General features: G+C 37.4%; 1 protein-coding gene across 12 annotated transcripts in view; it reads left to right on the top strand.

The window, feature by feature from the left end:
- The window catches only part of PARD3 (par-3 family cell polarity regulator), a 458,414-nt gene that overhangs the window by 340,180 nt on the left and 92,814 nt on the right, over window positions 1-25,420 (top strand). For 11 of the 12 annotated variants that reach the window (XM_065666724.1, XM_065666723.1, XM_065666722.1 and 8 more), the window contains one exon: window positions 13,627-13,884. In XM_065666724.1, the coding sequence (XP_065522796.1) occupies window positions 13,627-13,884 (258 nt within the window). Of the gene's footprint in view, window positions 1-13,626; window positions 13,889-25,420 lie in introns of those variants that run through there. The other variant, XM_065666729.1, reaches the window with a different exon arrangement.

The raw sequence follows: 25,420 nt of genomic DNA, 5'->3' as shown, positions 1-25,420 counted from the left end.
TATAAGTGAATAGTGCTTATGCTTTAATCTGCCTCTAGAGGCACTTCCTCCTCTCCAAAGTTCTACAGGATATTTTCTCTGGTTAATACATTTGTTTGAGGGCTTAACTAATGTTCAGTCTCTGGGTTAACATAAAAGTGTTTTAATCTTATTTATTGTAATCTAATCAACTTTCACTGAAATTGGTACAAAATCAGATCCTTAAACACCTGTGTTGTGAGGATCAGTCTTGAGGAGATAAGGAGAAACCTTTGGAAATGGAATGAAAGTGGTGGAAGCACTCTGACAGATGATGATGGAGTGGTCAGATGGGGCTTTTGGAGGCGGGGGGCTTTTGGGGTCAGAGGCTTCCTCTGCTCTGAAAAAGCAGCGGCATAATTCCAGTGTCTCCTATACTTGTTGGAGGACAATTAATGCATAGCAAAGCAATACCATGCTTGCCATGTATATATATGTAGTTATCATGGGAAAAGAAACCTCCTGCTTGGCTAGTGTCCCCACTTTCTGTTTTGGAATATAAAACCTTTTTTTCCTTTAGGCTACAAAGGGAATTCAATTTACATCATTCCGCTGTTACTGGTATAAGTGTCTGTGCAGATACCACCTGTACTGGCGCTGGGGTGTCATAGGGCTGCTAGAGGAGCTCCCTGGGCAGGGTTGCAGAGTTCCCTGCCATGGAGGCATCTTAATGCCCTGCCATCAACAACGGGAAATCTCTGTTTCTAATGGGGACTGGGGAGTTGCTGTTAGTGATTGGAGGGCGGAGGTGATGCTGCTGCAGCTGTGCAGAGTGAGAGAGGTGACAGAGGATCTGGGTCTTGCAGAGGTGCCGTCTGGGAGAGGTGGATGAGGCATTTGTCTTGGTATTGGCAGATTTGCTGATACTTTTGGAGATCAGTTGATAGGCTGACAGCATTTTTTGTGTGAATGTAAACAAGGCTACGATTTCAGTGGGCGTTTTTCAGGTAATGATTTTTTTCCAAATTTAGAGTGAAACATTCTGTCTCTTCATTAGTAGCTAAAATAACACTGCTTCATTTTTTTATTTTTTTCCCCCTGAAGGATTCAGTCATTCCATAAAATACTTCCTGTATTCTGTGTTTCCTAAGGGTATAAGGGTCTTCATCTCCAACGTATAATAAACTTCTCTTCATCTTTCTCTAGTACCATTAAAGCCACAAGCTCTTTGTTGTAAAAGTATACTAATGAATAGAAATGTTACAACAAGAACAGAAGTCTTGTGTTTTCCCTTCATCATGCATCATCCATTTTAATTAGACGAAAGGGTGGTGAGTACTGTGACAAGAGTCTGGAATTAAAATCATTAATTGATGTCAAGCTGACGAGAGACTGCTAACATGAATTTACTGACAGCAGGAAAGAAATTAACCTTATTACTTTATTTAGTACATTGGGTCTATTTATTATATTTTCCTATGCAAGTTCTGCATGTTTCATTTATGATGATAGAGAAAGACAAATAATTAATAAAGGCTACATAAAGTTTTATTACCTCCTATCACTGAAGTTTACATGAAAACCACATCAGTAACTTACAGAGAACAAACCTACCACATCGTTCTAATCAATGTAACTCATCAAAACTGTTACGGCAATATTTTTGGTATTTTGAATTAGTATAATGTTATGCTTTCTAGCCAAGTAGAATTGCAAAAGTGATCTGATTTAAAGCCATGCCTTAGTTTCTTAATGTCAGTGTTGCAAGAAAATGAAACAGATTTTCTCCAGCAATGACAGGAATAACTGTCTGTTTTGACCATCAATTGGAAGGTCAGCCTAAGAAAGATGAGTCTTAATGTTAAGCATCTTTATTCTTTAAAGAGTACAACGGAGTCTTACAGAATGACAGCAGCATCCTATAGATAATTTGTGACCCAAAGGTCATAATAAAAGAATAGAGGGGAGGTCATCCTGTAGTAAAGGCCATCTGGAACTGTTAAAGCATCAGATGGAGTAGGGGGCTGAACAGCAGGACACTCTTGGTGTCTTTCCAGATTTCCCAGTGAGACCATAATATTTTTATTGGAAAACCCCAACTTTTTTCCCATTAAGCAAAATATTTTCATCAAGCACTTTTATCTTACTTTTAGGTAAAAAGACAACATAGCGTGATAAGGAGAGTAATTTTGTTTCTTACATAGCGTGCTATCTGTGCCTTTAAAATAAACACAAAGGTTCAGGTTTAGTTTTGCTGCTGCTGTATTTTGATGGCACTTAACAGCTTTTACAAGAACTATTGCCTTTAAAGTCATTATTACTGCAAACATTCAGAATATAAATATTTTCTAAAGTGACTTGTGTAAAACTTTTTCTGATAAAACTCCCACCCCCTTCCCAGCCCATAAGAGAGGAAAGAAAAAAATTCTTGTGTGAAACAGAAAATCAGAGCAATGTGTTTCTCATTCTCACTTATTTTGAGATGGGGTCTGCTTGTCAAGGGATATTCCAGTTTCACTGAGATTTGTAGCATTGTTTTTGGCAGTGGTTTTTCACATAATGGATGCGGGTGCAGGATGTGAAAAAAAATCAATGGCAGTAATTTTTGTAAGAGAACACAGAAATGAGGCATGACAGTATTGAGCTTTGGAAAAACATTTCAGACCAGTTCTACTTCATAAAAATACTGGCTTTGGGAGACATGTAAATTGAAGCTTTTGTGGAGTTGCTGAAATAGTATTTTTAAAACATTCCTCACATTCTCAATCTACATCTTGTCAATATAGGCATTTTAAGACAAAATGTAGTTTCTCTATTACTTCTTTACAGTGATTCAAGACATAGAAGTTTTGTACATGGCAAGGTCCAGCCAACTCCCTTGCAGTATATTTAAAATTATAATTTACGTGGTCTTTGTAATATTCTGAATTACAGATTTGGTTAAGGTGTCTTGCAGATCATATGAGTTCAGTATTGTCTTAGAAATTTCAGTTCTAAATAAGAGCACTGATATGTTGTAGTTCACTTTAGAATGCCAAGAACTTAATAAGGCAACAGTATGTCCCCTCATGTCACGTAAACTATGCTGTTAGTTTTAGAGTTGCTGTAGCAAATACTTACTTGAGATTAAAAAATGTATACCATAATTATTAACAAACTGAACTTGCTGAGTTTGTCACCAAAATCTGGGAAATAAACTCTCTAACCAGAACAATAGGGTAGAAGTTGAGCAGACCTGAAAACCCATTGATTTCCAGACTGCACTATGAGAGTCTTAACAGTAAGGCAAAGCATGAAACCCACCTTTTTTTTCCTTTCTTATATGCAGCAGCAGGTATTTGGCTAATCACAATGACAGCTAATGATATATTCACATCAGGCAGATAGCTTCCCCCTCCAGACCACAGCTGGAACCTTTATTTTGCAGCTAGTTACTATGACAAACCTTTTAATGAGTTACAGGAAACCTGGTTTTGTCTCTGGCCATGCTGTATGTCTATGCTCTCACTCAGTACTGTGACCCAACAAGGTTTTAGAAATGAAACGCGAGAGGTGTTGTGGGTGCTATTTTTTTGAGTCTTGACCAAAGATACTGATTTATAAGCTATATTCTCTATTGGTAGAAGTTTTTTTCTTTTCTTTCAACTTCAGTGTATGCGATCCACATAATCCATTGCTTTGTTGTGAGGTTTTTCCACTGTATATTTTTGTCACTTCAGACTGTTTCATTTTGCAGCTTCAGGATTAGGCTACTTTATACATAGTAGTCTAGAAACACAGAATAATGGACCTGAAACAGAGCTAGCAGCAGAATTTTTTACCTGACTTCAGAATTTTGTTACTCAACTTCAGTAAAGTCGTATAGATGCTGGATATGCTCAGCTCAACCAACTGATGACAGCATTGTAGCTGTACTTCCAGTTACTTCCTGCAGTATCTGGGAATGACTGGTTTCATGTATGATATGATATATTGTACCATTTGATATATGGTATCGGTATATGTTTGGTATATAGCCTCTGTCTTTTATTTCTTGCACATGCAGGAACAGCTGCTTCTTGCACATCTAACTGCAGAATTCATATGTTACCCACCAGTGCTGCTTTCTGGCACTGTTTTACAGTTGGAATAAAAAAAAAAAATAATAGAAGAAATGGTCTAAGAAAGACCTTATGAGAGCAGAAACCAGTGCTCTGAAAGTGAAGTGGGATGGAAGCAGGAGCTCTCCCAAGTCATGTATCAGCAGTAGCTGAATCTCATTATGTTCTTCCTCTCTACTTCAGTAGGAGATTAGAGCTAAATTAATCTAACAGTCAGGGATCTGTTATCATAGGTGTAAATATCAGCTCTTCTGGACAGTTTTGTAATGCAAAAGAAAAACTAGATTCCATTTTGCTTACAGACAGCAATTATGTTCTTTGATGCAACATGGTTCCCAGCAGGATAACAGACCCATCTGGATGATCCTCCACTGCTGGGGGGACTGACCCTTGGATCAGAGATGAAAATAAGGAAAGAAAATATAAGTCATGATAGCGTTTGTTTTGAAAGGAGGAGGTCCTATACCTCCTAAATACTTCATACATTTACCTTTGGTTGAAACATATCCTTAAGAAAAATCGGAGTACATACCCTCAGCCCTGAAATGATGCAGGCAGTTAACTGCAAAGTAGCCTAAAAGCTTGATTGGAATGTGAGGTGGTAATTTAGTTTTTTAACCCAAATAAGCAAGTATTTTCGCTTGTTTACTCCAAGATCCAAGAAAGCACATACTCTGCTGGGGGCATATATATTCACTTTGGAAAAATAAAGGAAGTATCAAGAAAGTCAGGGAATAAGGAAAGGTAGAGGTGAAATACATGAGAGATTCCACCAGGTTAGAAGAAATTATTCCAATGCCTTCTTTAGTTTCATCAATATAACTTGATTTCAAATTGGTGTTTGCACTTCACCTGCTTATATGCATATTATTTACTTCCTCTCCTGTATTTTTTAACTTCTTTACATCTTCATTTTTATTTTGCTGCCTTCTTTAATATAGCTTCTCATAAAATGAACATGTTATTCTCTTCTTAATGTATTAGAGCACTTACAGCAATCGCCTTCTCACCTTTACCTCTTCCTCCCCCCCTCCTTTTTCTTTAACTACAGCACTCCTGGGTTGTAGCTCATTAAAAGTTTTTGAAATTCTCATGCATCAATTCTGCAAGTGGGATTTGAGGGGAGGGGAGCTTCAGAGAGACAGTAAGTACTATCGCATAGTCTAATTGGCAGATAGGCTGTGATTGTTGAAGGAGAAAGAAAATTAAGACTGACTGTGTAGATGCATTTCTTTAATTTCAAGGTGGTGAGCAGCTTTTTTTTTTCTTTTTGTATGTGTAGTCCCCATTATGCTTCTCTGTTGTTGTAGAACCAAGATATAAGAAATATATGTGTGTAAAATTTCTATGTAGGTGCAGAATTATAGATCTAGAAGAAAGACCACATCACTTTTCCAAGGTAGGATCTCCTGGGTATGTCATTCCTGAAAGATGTTTGTTTCATCTTCCAGTTCACGATGACATACACACTACAACTTCCCTTAGCAAACTTTTCTGCTACATTTCATTAGAAAGTTCCACTGCCCACAGTATCTAGTCTCAGTTACTCTTGCTTCAGTTTAAATACTTAGTACTTACATTAGAGATCAAAAACATTATTCTTTTCCTCCTTATGTATCAGGAGACTGCTGTTATGTCCCCACTCTGTCTTTTTCTTTTCCCCAACAGCTTGACATTGCTGACTTGTAGGTATCTGTTATCCGGTAGAACATCCAGATCCATTCCTGAAAAAGCAACTTCTAGATTTCCCCCTACTTTTAATTTTGTACTTAATTATTCCAACTATGTAAATTACTTTCCAGTTGCTGTTATTGAAGTTAATTTTATTTTTGGAGTCTATTCTATTTTTTAAGAACATTTGAAATGTTAATCCTTTCCTCCAGAGTTTTCTGCAGATTCAGTAGCAAAACCCTGGGTAAATTCAGAGAGAGATCCTTGTAGAAAATGTCTTGATCCATCCATCTATCATGACTATAAATTACTGAAAGCTACTCTCTAGATACTCAGTAGGAAGTGCCTGGTTCAACCTGTTGCATACATCCTGTAGCTGTTTTCTTAGCCTGGGATGTACTGTTTCTGTTCTGTTCACATGGTCATTTACTGTGTTGTAGAAGGAAATCTGACTGACTTGACCATATGTTTTTGATAAATCTGTGTGGCTACTGCTCGTCCCATTATCTTCTCTGCGCTTACTAGTAGTTTGTTTCAAAGGGGATTAAAGTTAAACTGATGAGTGTAATTTTCCTTCTCCTCTGAGGGATGTTTGACGTTTTCTATCTTTCCAGTATTTCAGCTGCCCTTAACAAGTTCTCCTGGTTACAGGAAAAGGTCTGAAACAACCTCAGACAATTGTGTGTTAGATGAAATTCAACTAGCTTAACTAGTTTCTTGCTACTTCTTTTGCTGTTAGATTGGAGATCTCTGTGTTATTGGTGGCAGTTATCAATTGTGCTGGCCACCTGCTTGCAATCAACAAAGACAGATGCAAAGAAAAAAGACCATTAAGCCTTAGGTCTCTTCAGCATCATTTGTCAATATCATTCCCTGACTACTGAGCAGGGGAGCAACCTTTCCTTTGCTCTTCCTTTTACTGCTAATGCAATTATGCAATGATTTATTGTTGTCTTTAAAGCTCCCTGCTACTTTTCTTTCAGATTGTGCCTTTCTTATTTTGTCCCCATGTGCTTGTGCTTATCCATACCAAACTGACCACATTTTGATGTGTTTCTTCATGTGTCTGAGATCAGAAGACAGTCGTATTTCAGCCAGCTGGCCATACGTGTATGTACACAGGAGATAAGGCAGAAATATTAATATTTTTCTGTTAATGATTGGGAAAAGGCTGGTCTCCATCCTTTCAATTTAAAATATATATGTATATATTTACATAGCAGTATTATCTTTTTTCTTTTTTCTTTTTTTAAAACATGCCAAACTTTTGCATGAAATAAGGGAGGAAATGAGGAAGAAGAGTCGTCCTTCTCTTTTGTAAGCTACTGCTGTTGCTGCCCATGATTATCCATTGCCCACAGTGATTCTTTAGAATGATTTTCCCAGGAAAGCAGATGGCTTTTGTGAAAGGTAGTTATAACTGTGATAACAGACCAGGTCTAATCATGATAAGAAAAGCTGAGTGTCATATGCTGGTTCAGAGGGAAATCACAATAATGCCTATAATCAAGGTACCCTCATTAGAAGAGTAGTTGTCAGAAAAATTCTGCTTGGATCCAGACAAAGGTCAAAATAAAATGCAGGAGAGGACAAACTCCCATATTGACTTGATTGCCAAAAATTAGAAAAAGGGTCATTAAAGCCCTGAAGGTAGTCAAGGAGAGGGGGAGGAGGAACAGCAAGACCTGGCGTAGTTGCTGGCGCACTGTGCCTGCAAGGTATTTTTCACTAGCAAAGGAGGAGGGGACAAATTTGTCAAGGTTTGGCTACTGGCCAATACACCTTCTGACCTCTTTTATAAGAAACAATATCTGGCAAAAATTGGACTGAATGTGTTCACCCCGTCTGGCTAACTTAAACAAGCTGGCTGGCTTTATAAACGTGTCATTGTTTTTGTCTGTTTTCAATCCATCATCCCAGCGCATGCCAGTCTGATGGCAGAAGAACTGAGAACTGGCAGTGGTGAATGGCTTGTCATTTAGCTTCTGTCCTTGCACAATGCTGTTTCTATCCTTAATAAACGTTGTCAGCCATCTCACATATGTGGAACTACAAGCATTCAATACTGATTTTGTAAATGAGTGAGCCTCAGTGGAAAAGATGAGGTTGTGGATTATCATTTGGGCAATAGTTGAATCCTGGCATCAGCAGCAGGATTAATTGAATTGACCAAGCAATTGTACTCCAGAAGCAGCAGCCAACTTTGTTTCAGCTCTTAGGGGAGGACATTGCTGCCACTGCAATGGCAAATATAATCTACAAGCCATGAATATCCTTTCCATGTTGTGTTCATCAATTAAGATAAGTAGGTGACTTTTTTCAAGGATTTAAATCACAAATATGAAAGAATCCCACAAAGGAGACTGAAGCTCCCAAGGGATTTTGAATATATCTACAATTTCACTCCTAACACTACATGAAATTAGGGTTGTTTCTCTTCTTTGCCGACTTTGCTTATTCACTTTTACTCGCAGCAGCTCTGCCAGCACCAAAGATTTAAATTTTCTGCTGCTGGAAAAAGTTAAAGTTTAGCTCAGACAGAACTGCTGTGTAGACATTTAGCTCTGGGTGGGGTTGGGCTCTCAGGATCTGCATAAGAATTGCATAGTTTATTGCCCTTTTTGGTCAAGGGAGGGGGACTCGACACAGTGGTGGAGCCTGGAGAAAGGTTTAGCTTCACCTTAGAATGGCCATGTTACAAATGTTCAATTGAACTGCTCTCTAAACCCTGTGGGCAGCTGCCTGATGTGACTGAATCTTGACCAGTTCTTCTGGGAGTCCATATGTTGACACCTACATTTTTATGTCTAAAATGGTAGTTGCCTTCATCTGAAAGCTGAATCTCACAGCATTTTGAAGAAGGGAATGAGGTGACTGCTGTTTGCTGGGGACAGCAGCACGTAAGGTTTTCCATCACATTTGTGACCATTTCAGGTGCATAGGAATTGCTATAGGATGGGTATGTCTATCATAACTGGATTAGCTTGTAATGAAAAGCTCTTCTAACAATTACAGGAAGTTCTGCAGCTAACAATATTGTCATTTGAAGCAGTTATCGTTAGCTTTTGAATTGAATGGCACAAAAATACATGAGGATAGTTTATACTGAACATTATAATTTTACTTTCAAAAGCATGGCAGTGCATTGTTGACGTTTTCAGTATTAACACTTCAGCAAAAAGGGTTTAGAAACTTCTTGGGATATCTTTTGTATTTTCAAAAGTTCAGTTTCATTTAAACAGTGCAAAATTGTTTAGACGTTTTTGCAAAATTCTGTGAAGATTAAAAGAGCTATGTGAATGCTAAGCATTATTATTATTATTGTTATTGTTAAACCCACATAAAATCTATAGGAAGGCCATAAATCCTCAAAATTAGATAATCTGAAATTTGAGACATATGCATTTTTATTGTGCCATGTCATGAAGAAATACAATTCAGTCAAGACAGCTTAATACACATATCCCCGTTGTGAAACCAAAGCACTGTGGTCACACACTTCTACAGATTTCAATAGTGGAATCATTGCTGATTGTGGCTGAAGTACAGAGCAAATTCCATGTTCTTGTCTGTGCTGATTATATAATCATGTTAATCTTTCCCACAATAGTCTGCATTGGCATTTCCCATATGTATACTTAATGCAGTATATGCTAACAAATAGTTTGAGCCATATCATGCATATACACACATGCACAAGGAGGAGGGTCAACACAAAAAATAACACCGCATTAAGTTTATGTTCTCATATGAAAATATATTCAGAGTTAAAAACTAATATAATTGCAAAAGGAATAATGCAATATTCAGCTGATTGATAGCCATTATTATTTTCAGGAATATGTCTATGTATTTTTCCCTGGTTATTTGGTTCCTTTGGGTTTGGAGACATAATGTTTAAATGCAGTGTGTCCTGGAGACAGCAAAAACAAAGCTGTATTTTAAACAGTATTGATAAATATTTAAGTAGTCAGAATACCTATACTTTGGGATTGTGAAAGTGAGAGGACTTGCACAGTGGTTTAAACTTAAAGAACAGAAAAATAATTAAAAAAATCAGAACATTTTGAGTGTCAGTATAGTCAGATATAAGTTTTGCTTTAGGGTTATTCTTTGTTAAATCTCACTGCAAATGGTTACTGGGTACTTTGGTTATAATTAACATGAAGATTTATAATATGTTTAGATTCTATTTTTTACTATTACATATGTGTATAAACACACTGTATTAGCAATTGTGGAAAATATTCCAAAAATTTTCCTGGTGGATCTGAACATAATTACTCGCATAACACTTCAACAATCAGTTCTTTCCCACTTGAACAGTAATAGGTAGCCCTCATTGAACCATGCACAGAAAAATCTGTTCTTGCTGCAAATGTTGCTGCATCCAAACATTAAATAGCTGAAAGCAGATACATGAGAAAAATTGGTAAGCATGAAATGGGGGACACTCCTATCTACACCTGTGGAAAGCGATGTGATGGTCAGAAGTTAGATAAGTTCACTGGCATCTCTCATAGCTGTCAATGTAACACTGAGACCAATATCACCAATTACCACCAGGTAATTCAGTTTTATAAGGACTTCAGATGATAATGTTTTCTTCTGACTGAATTACTGTGTGCCACATTATTGCTATACCATCAGATTTCATACTCTGAAATTTTGGTTATCTAAAATACATGGATTTTTTTTTTCCTTAATTAGTATCAGTCAGTGTTCCGTTATCTGATGATACATTGTCTATTGAAATTAAAATTTAATCTACCAATGTCTAGGAGATTTCTGATATCCTTTGCTTCTCCCATTCAGAGGACAAGTATCAATAGAAAAATGCAATTCTCCACCTGTAATTAATACAGGTGTCTTAGTTTCGGCTGGGATAGAGTCAGTTTTCTTCCTAGTAGCTAGTACAGTGCTGTATTTTGAATTTAGTGTGAGAATAATGTTGATAACACACTAATGTATTTTGTTGATGCTAAGTAATATGTATACTAAGTCAAGGACTTTTCAGCTTCTCATGCCCTGCTGGCAAGAAGGCTGGAGGAGCACAAGAAGCTGTGAAGGGACACAACCAGGACAGCTAACCCCAAGTGACCCAAGAGATATTTCATACAATATGGCATCATGCTCAGCATATAAACTCGGAAGAGTTGGCCAGGAAGGGCCATTTGCTGCCTGGGGATGGGCTGAGTATCAGTCAGTGGATAGTGAGCAACTGTACTGTGCATCACTTGTTTTTGTCTTGACTTCTATTTCTCTTTTTGTTATATCTCCCTTTTCATTACAATTAGTTCTAGTACCAGTATACTTTATTTCAATTATTAAACTGTTCCATGGGTTTTACCTTTTTGTGATTCTGCTCCCCATCCCACTGCAGGTGGGGGGAGTGAGTAATCAGCTACATGGTACTTAGTTACCAGCTGAGGTTAAACCATGACAACAGAGCTACAAATTGGAAGTGAAACCTGCAGAGTGAGGAATTGACAACCACAGGTCATTTTCAGGCCTGTTTTTCCTTCTGCATAGATACCTTCCAAGTGATTAAGGTTGTAACACTTCTGAATTGCAGCTTTGGAATATAGGACAATGTAAAATTTATATTTTTATTTTTAAAATAGGCATGCAGAAACACAGTTTAATCTTGAAATGGGGTTTGGATTTAAACTTGAGTCCTTCTTCACTGTAAATTAGACAAAAGAAGTTCCAGTTTGATGTGCTGAAATTGCTGAGGAACATGCTGTAAGCTGAGCAGTGTTACAGTTTTCATTTCCATGTTTCTCTATTGAAATAAAAAGCAACCAGTAAATAAAATATTTTTTTACTTGCAAAATTGTAAAATTAAAAATTTACGTTAAACTTTCTCAGGTTTCTTCTGTTTGCCTTTTTTGTGTGTGTATGTGTCTGTTATTCTTTCTACTGTGACTGAGTATGAGTAAGAGTGGTGCACAAGTCATAAGACATAAAAAGAGGAATTATGCTCAGGTATAACTTAGAGCTTGTAAATGAATCACTGAGCCATCAGTGTAGATGGTACAGACTGTCGAAGGGAATTTAGCCAGGCAGTTGTATCCCAGATCAGTATCCTGGGAGAGAAAAAGGACTGCCTATCACTTCTCCTGTTCCTTTTTGTTACGATGATCTTTGTTAGTATAGAAAGAACAATTTTCTTGGGACCCAGTCTGATGAAGACACTTAAATTTAGATATTCATATGCCAGCTCAGGGCAGGATTCACATGCTTGAACACAGATGTCTTTTGTCCTTTTAGTCATCACAGCCTCTGAGATGTCAGCATGGGCCTGGCAGATGTGACAAGGACCTACAGGGGTCCTTCTTGCCCAGCAGCTGGAGGTCCAGCGGGATTACCTGGGGATGTCAGGTATCCATAGCTGCTTATGTCTGAGCAGCTGAATCAAGACTGGGTATCCAAGCTCCCAAGGAAGACCTAAACAGCATCAAAAGCATCAATAGAGTGACTCATCTCATGCTAGGACACACCAACTAACATGGCAGCTGTGTGATTCTGGAATCTGCTGACTTACAGCTCCCTAGACTGTAAAGGGCACCTGCACATGTAGCTGGCGTTGCCACCCCTGCTGCAGGCACCTAAATTCTGATGGCTTTATCTACAGGCTGAATCCCACTGTTTGTGTATCCTCTTTTCTTTTTGCAAAGATTGATCTTGAAAAGTTTAAGTTTAAAATTTCTGAAAATGTCAAAGTTACTTTAGGGCTTTTCTATTTTCAAAAGAGACAAGGCTTAGAGTAGTCTGCTCTTGTTCAAAGTTGGTGCGCAAGCTCTTTGGAAATGTCATGTAACAGAGGTGCACAGAGCTGTAATCTGAATGGATGGATGCTGTCACACTGTGTAGCCATGGCTGTATTAGATGAAAAAAGAGCACATTTTACTAATGGAAGGGAGGAGACATCTGGGTGCTTCATTTTGCAATGATGACAGAGCATTAAATTGGTCTGGGGAGACAATGTTGAGCGAGTTGTGCTTTTTTTCAGTTCACTGTGCATGTGCGTGTGATACATCAAATTTTCTAAAATGACAAAGAAACTTTGAAGCCCAGATTAAATTTTAGTAATAGCTTTGCGTGGTTTTGAAAATATGACCAGCACTCAATTTGTGTTTGTCAGGTTCCTAAATGTCATCTGGTTTTATTTGTTACTTTTTATTATACAGCTAAAGAAGAGTACCTAGACACAAGCTCCCTGCATCACCTTTCATTTGTAACTTTAACATAAGGCACATGTTGTTACTTTATGAGAAGAAACTGCCTACTTTTGGGAGATGCCAGATTCAGTTTGTTTACATTTTAAACAAAACATGCATATTTTAAATGATTCACACAAGAATCTACTTCTGCTCTTTGCTGCATGTATGCATACATAAATGTACATGTGCATCCGCCCTATCCTTATGAAGTTTTTCAATTCCAAAAGAAGTATGATTTCTGTAGTAGTGGGCCAAGAAAGTACATTACAATTCCTATCTAAATACAGGCATCAATTCTGATAGGTTTTGATGGAGTAGAAGGCAATATGAATGCTGTTTAGCCATTGTCAGACAGATCAGGTAATAGCGCAGGCATACATATATGCATGAAACAGCAGGTAAACTCTGTTTACCAACAGCTATGGCTAGTCATTATTTAACTTAATAATGAAACAAAAGTGGATAATCAGACTTCGTCCTTAAAGACCGGTGTTGCTTCAATCCAGGCTTCTATAGCTAACATAAACCTGAGACTCGATGACAAACTGAAACTGGAAACACCTCAGTGTTTTTTTATTAAGATGGGCTACCAAAAGTGTCTGCTAACTGCTGCTTTCAAACTATTGGGGGGGGGGGGGAACATTAGTTTCAGCCTGCTTTTATTTTTTCAGAATTCAAGCAAAAACTCGAGAATTTCGAGAGAGACAAGCTCGTGAACGTGACTATGCAGAGATACAGGATTTTAACCGGACGTTTGGCTGTGATGTGGACCCAATGTACGCTGGGATTGCTTCCTATGACTCTTCTTCAAACAGCGGCACAATAATGCTGAACACCCGACCACAGAGCCCAAGGGAAGGGGAGACAGTGGAAGCCTTGTATGCCCAAGTAAAGAAACCACGGAATTCAAAGTCTTCACCTGTAGACAGGTAGGCACCAGACATCAATCAATATGCTCTTTCAAAATCTACCCTTGTAGTGCTTTTGTCATGGGAGATGATTGCACATCAATTGGAAAGTCAGAACTGCTTTTTTATTAACGGCTTTTTAAAAGCCTTTATGTAGAAAAGTATTGAACTTACACAAATCAGACTCTAACAGAATGGGGCATGAAAGTTATTGTCTGCAGAGCAACTGTTTTTCTTCTCATTCTTCAGGAATTTTTGAGTCACTGTTTGCTACCATTCAAATTAAATCCAAACTGTAACATCATCTGGTATATTTATCAGAGCTCTAACTGATCTGGTTGTGGAATACACACTGCCAACCTGTTCACAGCAGTAACAAAATCTCTGGTAAATTCTTGTTATAGCAAAAGTGGGTGCAAACTTACCTGGATTCTAGTGCTGCTGTAGTCCTTCAGTCTAACAGGTTGAGTATTTTGATTAAATATAGACCAAGTGAGTAAACTCCAAGCTTGACTCGTGAATTACTTTCTTTTCTCAGGCTTTAGCTTGTAAGTTATACTCTTCATGTGGCTACACTTTCCAAACTGTGTCATGCTTGGTATTTTGCTGAAATTGGGCAAAATTATGGTTTCTGTTGATGGAATTTGGAGTTCATTTGAAAACCTGAAGCTAAAACAGTCATAGAAACTAACATAAAGTAGAAATAACCAAAGGCAAAATTCACAGTTTTTCTGTAATTTAACAATGAAAATACATCTGTTTTCTTGGCTTACATCTGTGAACTTGTAGTTCTGCATTTTCTCAGCTTTACAAAAACTAACATTAAAATCCTAGTGTAGGAGGTATCGTTAACTCATACAGAGGTTATTAATTTAACTCATAGGAAAACCATTCATTGTTTTGTTTTACACCCCATTCTTTCCATGAGAAAAATACTGGACTTCCAGTTAAACCAGCAGAGCAGTGTCTTTGGTTGCAGTGTTTAAGATCCGTATAGCTCTACAGGGGGACTGGCATTCATCTTGCGTATTCTGTTCTAGGTAGTAATGGAGTCATTTGTATTTGGTCTTAAGAAAAGTTGTGGTCATGCAGAGTTCAGTTGTCTAAAACTCTTTTTAATTGAGGACCAAGAGTAGTGTATTTAACCCTCCACTAGATCATTTTTGAAAAGTTTGTTTGCGTAATATGGGTAAAAATATACCTTCTAACATGACAATTAAGGAAATTTCACTTGCATTGTGGAATGCATAAATTTTCACTAAAATTCAGTAGCGCACCTGCCTTTTTATTTTCTCAATCACACTGTTCTCTTGTTTTGCATTATGTAAAAGGTTCAGTTTCCATATTGAATAAAAGTAACTTACATTTTGTGGATAACTACATTATTTCAGGGAAGAAAGCAAAATAATTTTAAAAGACAACAGCTTCATCTGTGCCCTTAAAATTTTCTGTTCCTTAGCCTTATATTGACTGGTGCTAGTATGCCCTGGTGCCTGACATTTAAGCACTTTTGTGCCTTTGGAAATCAGGATAGCTTGGTTGGAAATGGTTGCCACGTGGTGACTTTCACGGCTGGTTTTGTTAGACCAAAGGCAGTGTTTCATGCTGGAGTTGAATGGCACCAATGTCACATCAACAAAAAAAAAAGTTCTTTGATGCAAACCTGGCACGGTGAAATATAAGACCTGCGTGACCTAGCTAACTCTGTGTGATTGCTGATAAAAGAGAGTGAGTCGAACTGAAGATAATGGAGTACTGGGGGAATCTGATGTTAATCACATGGGCAGGACTGAAGAGCAGTGTGGTAGTTTTGCACTTTCAGGCTGCTCCTGGAGCACAGAAGGGTCCGTCTCTCACAGCTGGATCACACTGCTCTCTGTGAGCAGAGAGAGAAGATGCAAGTCAGGGAACAGAACAGCAAGAAAAGCCCCCCCAGTCCCGTGATAAAAGAGAGACACATTCATCAAGAAATATCTGGAAAGAAATAGGCAATTTAAGATGGAGAAAGATTGTTAATTGCTGTAAATGTGAAGTACCTGTTCAAGGGTCTGGTGTGTAGGGTTTTCTTCCTGTCTCCTCACACCTTTATTTAAATAGCCAAACTGTGGAGCTGGTGAATCCAGCTCCAGGAGAGCTTTTGGGAAACATTGCAGCTGCTTGCACAATTTCAGGCTCAAATTTAACTCTTCAGGAGTCAGGCCAACGGCTGACAGAGCATGTCACGGAATCATAGAATGGTTTGGGTTGGAAGGGACCGTAATGATCATCTAGTTGGGCACAGAAGAGATGATATAACAGCTGCGAGGGAGCAGTTTTCAGTCTTCCTTGACGTGTGTGAAGTACATCTGTGAGCTTGAACATACGTAATGGTCAGCAGGAGAGCCTGGATCGTGGCTAAGCTGTCTTCCCAAGGCTGCCCTGTGGTTTACAGGCTGTAACTTAGATGTATTAAGAAAGTATCACCTGAGCATCATTTTAAAAAATAGTTGTGGCCTGAGGTGCTTGTTAACTGTGTTGTCTCCCCAGCTGCAGGTTACCTGGCTCCTCACCCTTTGTGCACTGCAGCTTGTTTCTTGCTGTCCCACAGTTGGTTGCAGTTCTGCATCCTTAAAATATCATTTACATTAATGTTCACCTGTGGTAAGCATTATTTTGAGTGTGTTTTTCCCCTTTGCCCTGCCATCCTTTCCTTTCCTCTGGATGTTTCAGAGGTTACCTAAATAGAAACAGTTGCTTCCAGCCTTTGTGGATGGGAAGGGAAATCACTCACAGCGCATTACCCTTGTGCTGAGCTGCCAGGAGCTGGTAATAGCCAGGCTGTCTCAAATCTTTAGCACGTTCATATTAAAAGCAGCATTGTTTATATGGGAAATGTTATTTCTATTAAAGTTTGGTGCTTAGTGCCAAACAAAATTTGACATTTAAGTATGTCCAAAAGGTTATTTAAAAGTCTCTTACAAAGAAGCCTGTAACAAAATGTCCCATAATAGTTTGCATACCATTGCTGAACACTTTTGACAATTTTTTCCTTAACTTGCAAGAGAATTACTGTGCCTGTGTGTGAGGCCTTGTCAGGGTTTGTTTTTCTTTAATATTCCTTCAATTCCTCTCTTATTTTCATCAACACAGACCACCATCTGATGTAAGTTTAACTGTGTCATGGCATATGAATGATAGCAAAGAGGAGGCCAAGTATGTAAACTGTTCATCAGAATAATGGACAATTTTATTTAATTTTTGCAACTTTAAGGATATTATGAGGATAACTGTTATAGTGCTTCAACAAATGATGGTACTGTCAAGTTGTCAGGCAGAGGTCCTAGAAGTATTTTATAACATAACTTGAAACCAGTCTTAAAAACAGTCTTGTTTCTTCATTCTGCTTCTTGGATGTATTTTGTGTTTGCATGTATTCCAAGCACTGCAGTTGTAGACAGATAGTACAAAACAGTAAGAAAAACGTAGTCCATTTCTCTGTATTAGAAACTGGATTGTATAATGACAAAATACAGCAAACAAGAAAGAGATGTTAACTTACACTTTGGAAAATCGCACATCTGTATGTGTGTAAGTTACATTCCTTTATCCATTTTACCAACAATGGCTGTCAAAAACCTCACACTTCTAAATAGCAAATTTTACTCAAAAATACCCTTACAGGACACGAATCTGTTGTAGAATTTCTTTAATGAAGATTTATGTTGTATCAGAGATAAATCTTCGACGGATATTGGTGTGGTTTGGAGGGCGTGTTGGTTTGGTTTGGTTTTCTGTGGTAGTTTCTGTTAAATATGTAGGTGAAATATGGGAGGATCTTTATTTTGAGCTTCCTACATAGTCTATGCATGTGAAGTAGCTCCTGTGAATCTGGAAATAATTTATATTCCAGTTACCCTAGTAAGTCTCTCCACTAGCGCACACACAGAGAGAAAATTTGTTTTTTGTTCTTGATGCTGGAGAATTAAAGCAGATTCCCTTTTTTAACAGAGGAGGAGTTTATTGCTCAGAAGAAAGGAAGCTCCAGCAATAAATACTGGTGATTAGTATTGCTGCATGTACATCATCCTCCCTTGAAGTGTTAGCTCCATCCTATGTATTGATAGCTTACAGAGACAGGCTGCTAAGAAGTTTTCACTTCTTATGTTAGGCATCAATGGAGGGAAATCGAGGTGGAATGTATAATCTATGTTTATTTTACAGTTTGGGAAAGAAGTGTCTCGAGAACTGTTTTCTTCTGAATAAAGCTTTTAGCTTAGCTGAAAAATGCCTCTATGTTTTCCATCGTACAGAACAGATGCTGCACGACTGATCAATAGTGTTTTTCATATAGATGACAATGATGCTATACAACAGGGTTTTATAGCAATCACCTGACATCCATAGCTAAGCAGCATGTAGAAAGACAACTCCTAATGGACGTTTACTGGCTGTCACTCTGTAATCGTTTCCCACCAAGAGTGCATTGTCCTGAAATATAATTGAAATAAAATAGGCACTGTGCTGCTGTAAAACTAAATAGCTTGAAAATAGTAGGTTAGACTCCTCCAGCTTGCTGAGGACATTTTAATGGAAACATAAATACCATAATCATATGCTTTTTGCATGCATTTTGCCATTAAAAAGAAAAAATGTTCATTTTAGAAGGGAGACCTTTATGAACTGGTTTCTTTTCTATCAGAAGTGAAATCAAGTTATGTCAAAGGAATATTTGGGAACTGAAAATAACCCCACTTGCTTTAACTTTCATCTGCTGGATGCAAAGAGGCAAGATGCTGTTTTTAAGGCTAGACCACATACTTTGCTGCTGCTCTTCCAAAAAAAAAAAAAAGGGAGAACATTTTATTAAGATGTTAACTTCTATTCACTCAGTAGTATCTTCGTGCCTAAATTGGCACAACAGTAATGAATCCCGGAAGCTAGAAAGAAACACTCCAATATAATATAGATATATGTAAAAAGTCAAATAAGCAGGCCGTGTCTTTCTAGTGTGTGTAAAATAATTCTCAGCAATAGCAGAATGGGTCATGAAAGCTATAAAATAATATATTGCCATGCCTGGATAAATATTTGTTAAAAAACCAAGGCGCTTGTGCAGCTATATTAAACTTCTTTATTAGTAGTGTCAGTCACAAGAGGGTTCTTAAGTCTGTCTCATAGGAATCTGAGCTTACTTCCAGGCCCACCAGAGATGGAGATAGGAATTATTACTCAGAGTGTTAAGCACTTTCACGAAGGGAAGGGCCATTGCACTGAAAACCATCTAACCAATGTTAAAACCTGCAGAGCTGTGCAGAAGGCTAGCAGCCTAGACTGAGTGAGATTATGAATAAGCTCTTCCCTCCTACCTCTGTTTACTTCACTGATGTGGAATTGTTTCCCTATGCCTGGATCCCTTGTTCTTCACTGTTTATCACCCTCTGCTGTCAGAGCCCTACAGATGACATGCTACCAGGGGAAGCTACCACTCTTATGGATAAATAATGCTGTAAATACTCCATTAGGTTGCAAGCATTTCATCACAGGGACCTGTTTGTGTTCCATGCTTCCTAAATAATCAGTAACATTTCAGAAATCAATAGTAATTTGGTTTAAATTATTATCTTCCAATGAGCATCACCATTTTGTGGCATAACAGAGCTTCATTCCTATGAGAATTTGGCTTCTGGAAAGACTTTCCTGGCCTAGAGAATGGCACATATGCGATTATGAGACAATCAGACAGACTTTCGAAGACAAGCCGCTGGAGAGCAGAGGGGTAATGAACTATTTGCAGTTCTCTTACATGTAAAACTGAAAATAATACTTGGAAGTACTTATGGTATTTTTCCTCCTCTGTCTGTGATAACCTGGAGAAGGATTAGTCAGGGCCTCCGCGAGACTCTTCGTGGGGTTTAATTTTACTTCAGCTCTAACACATTGGGTTTTTTTGTTCCTCTACCATTCATCCTATAAGCCAATAATCCTTGCCCCCAGGACTGCCTAAAAATTACCTTGGTCTCTCATAGACCCATATATTTAGAACCCAATAGACACTATTAGCATTGGCATTTTATTATCTTGGGTTGGTTGTTTTCTTTTGTTCTTCCATCTTGATAGAATATAAGACAATTTTTAATATAAATTCATGAGGATTTATGTAGGCTCCCTATTGTGAAAGTATGCAACTGCACTCTCCTGTTTGGGTTACCACTTTGGTGGAATAAATAGCAGACTTTCAGTTAACTCTATTCAGGTCTTTCATTTTAATTACTTGAAAGTCCTGGTTTCTTTCTGAATAGATACCAAGCACTGATACTGTTGTGAGAACCATGTCTTTTTTCATTTACCACAGCCACAGCCTCACTTAAACCCTGGTGGTTTTGCTTCCTCTCTCTTCCAGTCAGCTTGCTGTGTAATTTGAAGTCTGACAGCTATTTGTTTGTTTTTACAAAAGCAGCCTGATTTAGTACCTCTACAAATGGTTGCAGTGGGAAAATGCACAGAAAGATAACAGAGAGATGAACTTCCCGTTTCAAGTTACAAAACAAGGGGGTGAAGTGAGGCGTGCCTGGACCCGTCCTTAGTGCCCCTGTGCTGAGTAACTCCCAGCAAAGTTCCCTTTGCTGGAAATTAGGAGTGTCTGTTCAGGTGTGTGATCTTTAATTCTTTAAGTGCAACTACTGCTTATGATGAAAGGATATACTTACAAAGAGCAGATCAAAATCTGTAAGGGTATAATATGTATTAGGATTTAAAATACATTGTAACTGAGTTGTGTATAATATTTTTAATTTCTGTATTAGTGCAATTTGCACACACATGTAGGTCAGCTGGGCATTTTGTTGCTTGGAGAAAAAAAAGAGAACAAACTTTTTTTTTTTTTCTGATGGTAGAATGCAACATTAAAAAAAAAAAAAAAAAAAAAAGGAGACTAAAATTATATAGCCAAGTGTGAAACAAAGCATGATGTAAAAACTAGAGAAAGCAATGTCTCAGACATAGAATGGTTATTGTGTGGTTTGCGATTGCAGTCCAAAAAACCAGCTGTGTGTGTAACATGCACATCTTTATTTCCCACTAATGCCATCAACACAATTTCAAGTTCTTCATCCTGAGAAAATTATGGGGAATATTTGTGTACACAAAGCTGAAAAAGCAAAGGCTCTCCCATTCATTAAATGAAGTGCTTTGATCCTACCAGTGTAAACTGTTAAAATCTGTTCTTTGCTAGTCTGCTAACCAAATTTTGGATTGTGAACTGATGTTATGCAGCACTTGAATACCATAATTTAATCAGTTTAATTTTTTGTTGCTGTTGAATGTGGCTTTTTCTAAATAGAATATAAATTTATGATTCCTCTTTCTTTTATGTCCCTCCAGTCAACCCATCTGTTCCTCTTTGGTGAAGGATTCAGGCTTCTTCTCTCCAAGCATTTAAAGAGCTGGAGGTTTTTCATTTTAGAGGTTTCTTACAGGAGAGGGGTGCACAGGCCTTAGAGGGAGTGCTGTGTGTTCACTGAATCTTGTGTCTTTGCTTGCTAAAACTAAATATATAATTTGAAGTTAGATTTTGAAATTAATGTAGATTTAATGGTTGAAAAGTAAACATTTTTTTTTTATTTATTTATCTCCCTCTAATGTTGGAGGATTTGAAGGGATTCTTTTTCTGTTAATTTTTTATGAATGAAATCTCCTTCATAGACAAATGAATAGACAAACTATATTTAACTGCATTGTTCATCCTTATGGCCAGTCTTGTTTGTTTATGTGACTTAAAAAGCATCCTGCTTACAGTTGAAGTAGTTTGTTACTGGCGGAAGTGGTGGAGTCTAATTGTGGGAAGGAATCCTCTGCAGTAAATTTTAGGAAGGAAAATAACATCACTACATATACGTTGGGGGGTAGTGGTTAATTCCTTTTAGCATCTTGTAAACTCATTGAATGAGTGCTTATGAAACATACCACATTGGCAACCTTGGAAATTGATAAATTACCAGAAGATCTCATTTCAGTTTGTTCTTGGTTGGGAAGTTGAAAACCAATGCTTTTCTACTCGTCACTCAGAAAACAGTGCATATTACTGCAAGCTTGTACTTCATAGCATATCCTTAAAGAATTGTTTTATAAGGTGTTTGAAATCTTGTTCCTTAAGGCTCAAAGAAATGATGTGAGACATTAAAAGGTTTCTTGCATGAGCAATTTTATATGATTATGTACTTCTGAAAAATGTTGTTCTTACATCAAACTTACTTACTTACTGTGATCTTTTTTTATTCCTTAAAAACTAGTGAAATTTAAGTAGCTTTTCAATCTGATGAATTCATAGAAGTCTTTCTTATGTGACAGATATATTGAAATGTTATTGCAGTAAATAGATCACATATTTGTAATGGAGAGGTAATTTAATCTGCCTGGAGTTTAGGTGGTGATGTAAGAATTTATGAAAGAAAAAACAAAGGAGCAAATTTTTCTTCATTTTAATTTTTGTGCATAGTTTGCAACAATAATGCATGATACACCTGAGTTGCATTGCATTCTGTAATGAAATGTTTTCTGTGTGCAACAATTCAGTCTCAGTTACAGCCTTCCCTCATTCCTAGGTTTCCCTTTGATGGAAGCACAGTATAAACTGGGATGAAAAGAGAATGCAGAATTTCTACTACCAACATTTTAAAAAGTAGTTAGAATCTGTACAACTTCAGTGTCCCTCAGACTTCATTTCCACTTAACTTTGGGAAGGAAAGTTATTTACAGAAAATTGCAGTACATTCAGTAACAAACCTCCTAGGTAGTAGGAGTAATTGTCCTAAAAGGACTCTGACCTGGCAAACAAAGGAGACAGACAGAAAATAGTAGCATCGGTTTTTATTTCCCGACACATAGTTCATGGCTCATTAATAGCTGTAGTATATATTACTGGGTATTGTATGCTGCAGAGGAAACAAGCAGAAGTTACCTGTCATTACTTTGTAATTGTGTTAGTAGGTACAGTGTTTAAATTTTTTTTTTTTTTTAAAAGAGAAAAAATAAAAAGATAAAGTTTAGCTAGGTATTATTTTGTACATAATTTTAAACTGTGCTGTGTCTGCTTGCTGAAGATAAACTCTATGCATATTTGCTAAAATATTGTCAAATTAACCCATCCATTTCTAAGGATTCCTAAATGCCCATCAAGTAATGGAGGGATAAATTGAAGTATTTTAATTAGCAAAGCGTGATTTAAAGGTTGCTAAAATAAAAAAAAAGTATTCATTTTTCATCAATAATAATTTTCCTTAATATTTCATCAAAACCTGCTGATTTAGAGACCACCTTCTGGGCTTTGATTCATTATGACTGCAGACATAATTTAATTTTTCCCCCTTTACTCATTCTGCGATATGCTCTTTCATCTTTGAGACATTGTTAAGATGTTTCTAACATTCACAGATTGCTAATTGATCCAACTTTTTTAAAACTGTACTTAAGACAGAGGCTTCTTTTCTGCGGAAGCAATTTTCCATGCATTTGCTTTGACTAATGCCTTTTTCTCAATCTATCCGATAGAGTGTAAATTCTCAAATAAACGTGTTAAAAATTGTGGATATGTGTGGTTTTACGTATGACAAGTGAGGCAAAAATTTAGCAAGATGATAGAGGAAAATTAAGAGTTGGTACAGTCGATAAGATTGCACAGTCACTAAGTTAGGCCTTTGTAGTTCATCTAAAACTAACTTGGAATTAAAACAGTGCTGTAAGTAATGTTTTTTTATCTAAACCTTTGGAGGATCATGAAGAAAAGCGATTATGGGAATTTATGCAAAGGCGTTTTGTGAAAGGATGTACAATTAAAAGAAATTGCTCCGTTCACTTTAGTGGGGCTGTTCATCTAACTTTTGTCTACACTATCATACTCTGGTAATTTCTAGTCCCAAAATGCATTTGTGTTACTTTTTTAAGTTGAGGTTCATAACCTGTTTCTTCTTGGAAGGTCTCCCTGTAAAGTAATATCCAGGAAACTTTCCATTCAGGTACTGTGCTAAAACAACTAAAGTTTGGTTACTCAGCACCAGCAGAAGACAGTGGGTTGAAGCAGTCCATGTGGTTTGGACTGTACCTTGATCCTTTTCTGTGGGTGGCAGGAAAACTGTCACAATCTTTGCGCACCTTTCACTCGTGAAAAGCATGTCACACTCAGTGGATGCAACTGATGTCTGTTCTGTGCATGCACACTGTGTTAAGGCAGAGCCATCTTTTTCTTTCCTTATTTGTAGCCATTTTCTTTAATCCAGTCTAATTAAAATTTCAGAAAATGTCCTCAAAGTCTTGCTTAGGTGGTCAGAGCTAAGTTGTTGTTTGTCCTCTTAAGCCACATTTAACGGTTCACCCTGACTGAATTTCATTAGCTTTCATCAGTTATGGTATTCTGATGTAGTTCAAGTTACTGCAGCTTAAAATGTCAGAATTTAACAGGAAAATAGGTAGAACCAAGATAGCCTTCAGTGTCAGGAATAATCTTGCTTTATTGGAGCTCATGCTTTTGTTTTTTAATATTCTTTTTCACACTCAGATGTCTCCATCATTTATGTAGCATGTCATGTGTGACTGTGTCCCCATATTCAGTAGAGCACATACACCTGTGCGGAACGAGATGCAGATACATGAATGTATCTATATGTGCTAGAATTTTATGTGTGCGTGTTTATGTTTGTCTGTACATACAAAAATCCATACTCATACAAAACCCCCAAAACTCTTCTCTAAAAAATTTCTCCACTCCAGAGGAAGTGACTTCCAGACCTCATCTAGTCCAGTCCCTGCTCAGAGCAGTTTTGATCAGGTCAGGTTGCTCAGGGCTGCAATTGTATCCTGAGTATCTCTGAGGATGGAGATTTCACCCAGCTCCCTCAGTGCCTGTTCCCATATTTGACCAGCTTCATGCTATCTAAACAGCCCCCCCCCCGCAAAAAAAAAAAACACCCCAAAAAAAAAAAAAAACCAACCAAAAAAAACCAAACCCCAGCCAAAAACCCAAAAGCTTCTCTTATCAGGATTTCCTGTGCTCCAGTTTGTGTTCATTTTCTCTCACTCTGTTACTGTGCAACTTTGAGAAGTGTTTGGTGTTGGGGGGGGGGGAGGTGAGGAAGAAAAATTTTCAGTCTTCAGGCATCAAAGGACATTTTTCCAATGATAAGGATTACCTTAGAAAATAATACATCATTGTTATCATTGAACTTTTCCTAGAATGATTTTCAAACCTGGCCTTTTTTCTTAAATCACCTGTTGTATTTCAATATTTCAGAGTTAGGTACATGGCTTGTTTCTTCAGAAATTATTTTGAATACATATGTTGTCTTTTTTACCACTACACTATGCAAAACTTGAAGAAAAAATATGAGAACAAAGCCTAACTCTTCATTCCTCTTGAAGCATAACGAACTGCCTTTTCTTCTTTATTTCACGGGTTTTCTATTGTGCATACAACATTCAGTTCCACCAAAAATGATGCATCTGAAAGTACCTTTAAAAAAGGACTCAAGAGTTGTGTGTGCTGTTGGATTGCATATGCTTGTTATACATAATTTAGTTCTTGCTTTTC

This window comes from Lathamus discolor, chromosome 2 (assembly GCF_037157495.1).
Source record: "Lathamus discolor isolate bLatDis1 chromosome 2, bLatDis1.hap1, whole genome shotgun sequence".
Lineage (NCBI taxonomy): Eukaryota > Metazoa > Chordata > Aves > Psittaciformes > Psittacidae > Lathamus > Lathamus discolor.
The sequence above is the reverse complement of the archived record's forward strand: the minus strand, read 5'-3'. Positions and strand labels throughout refer to the sequence as shown.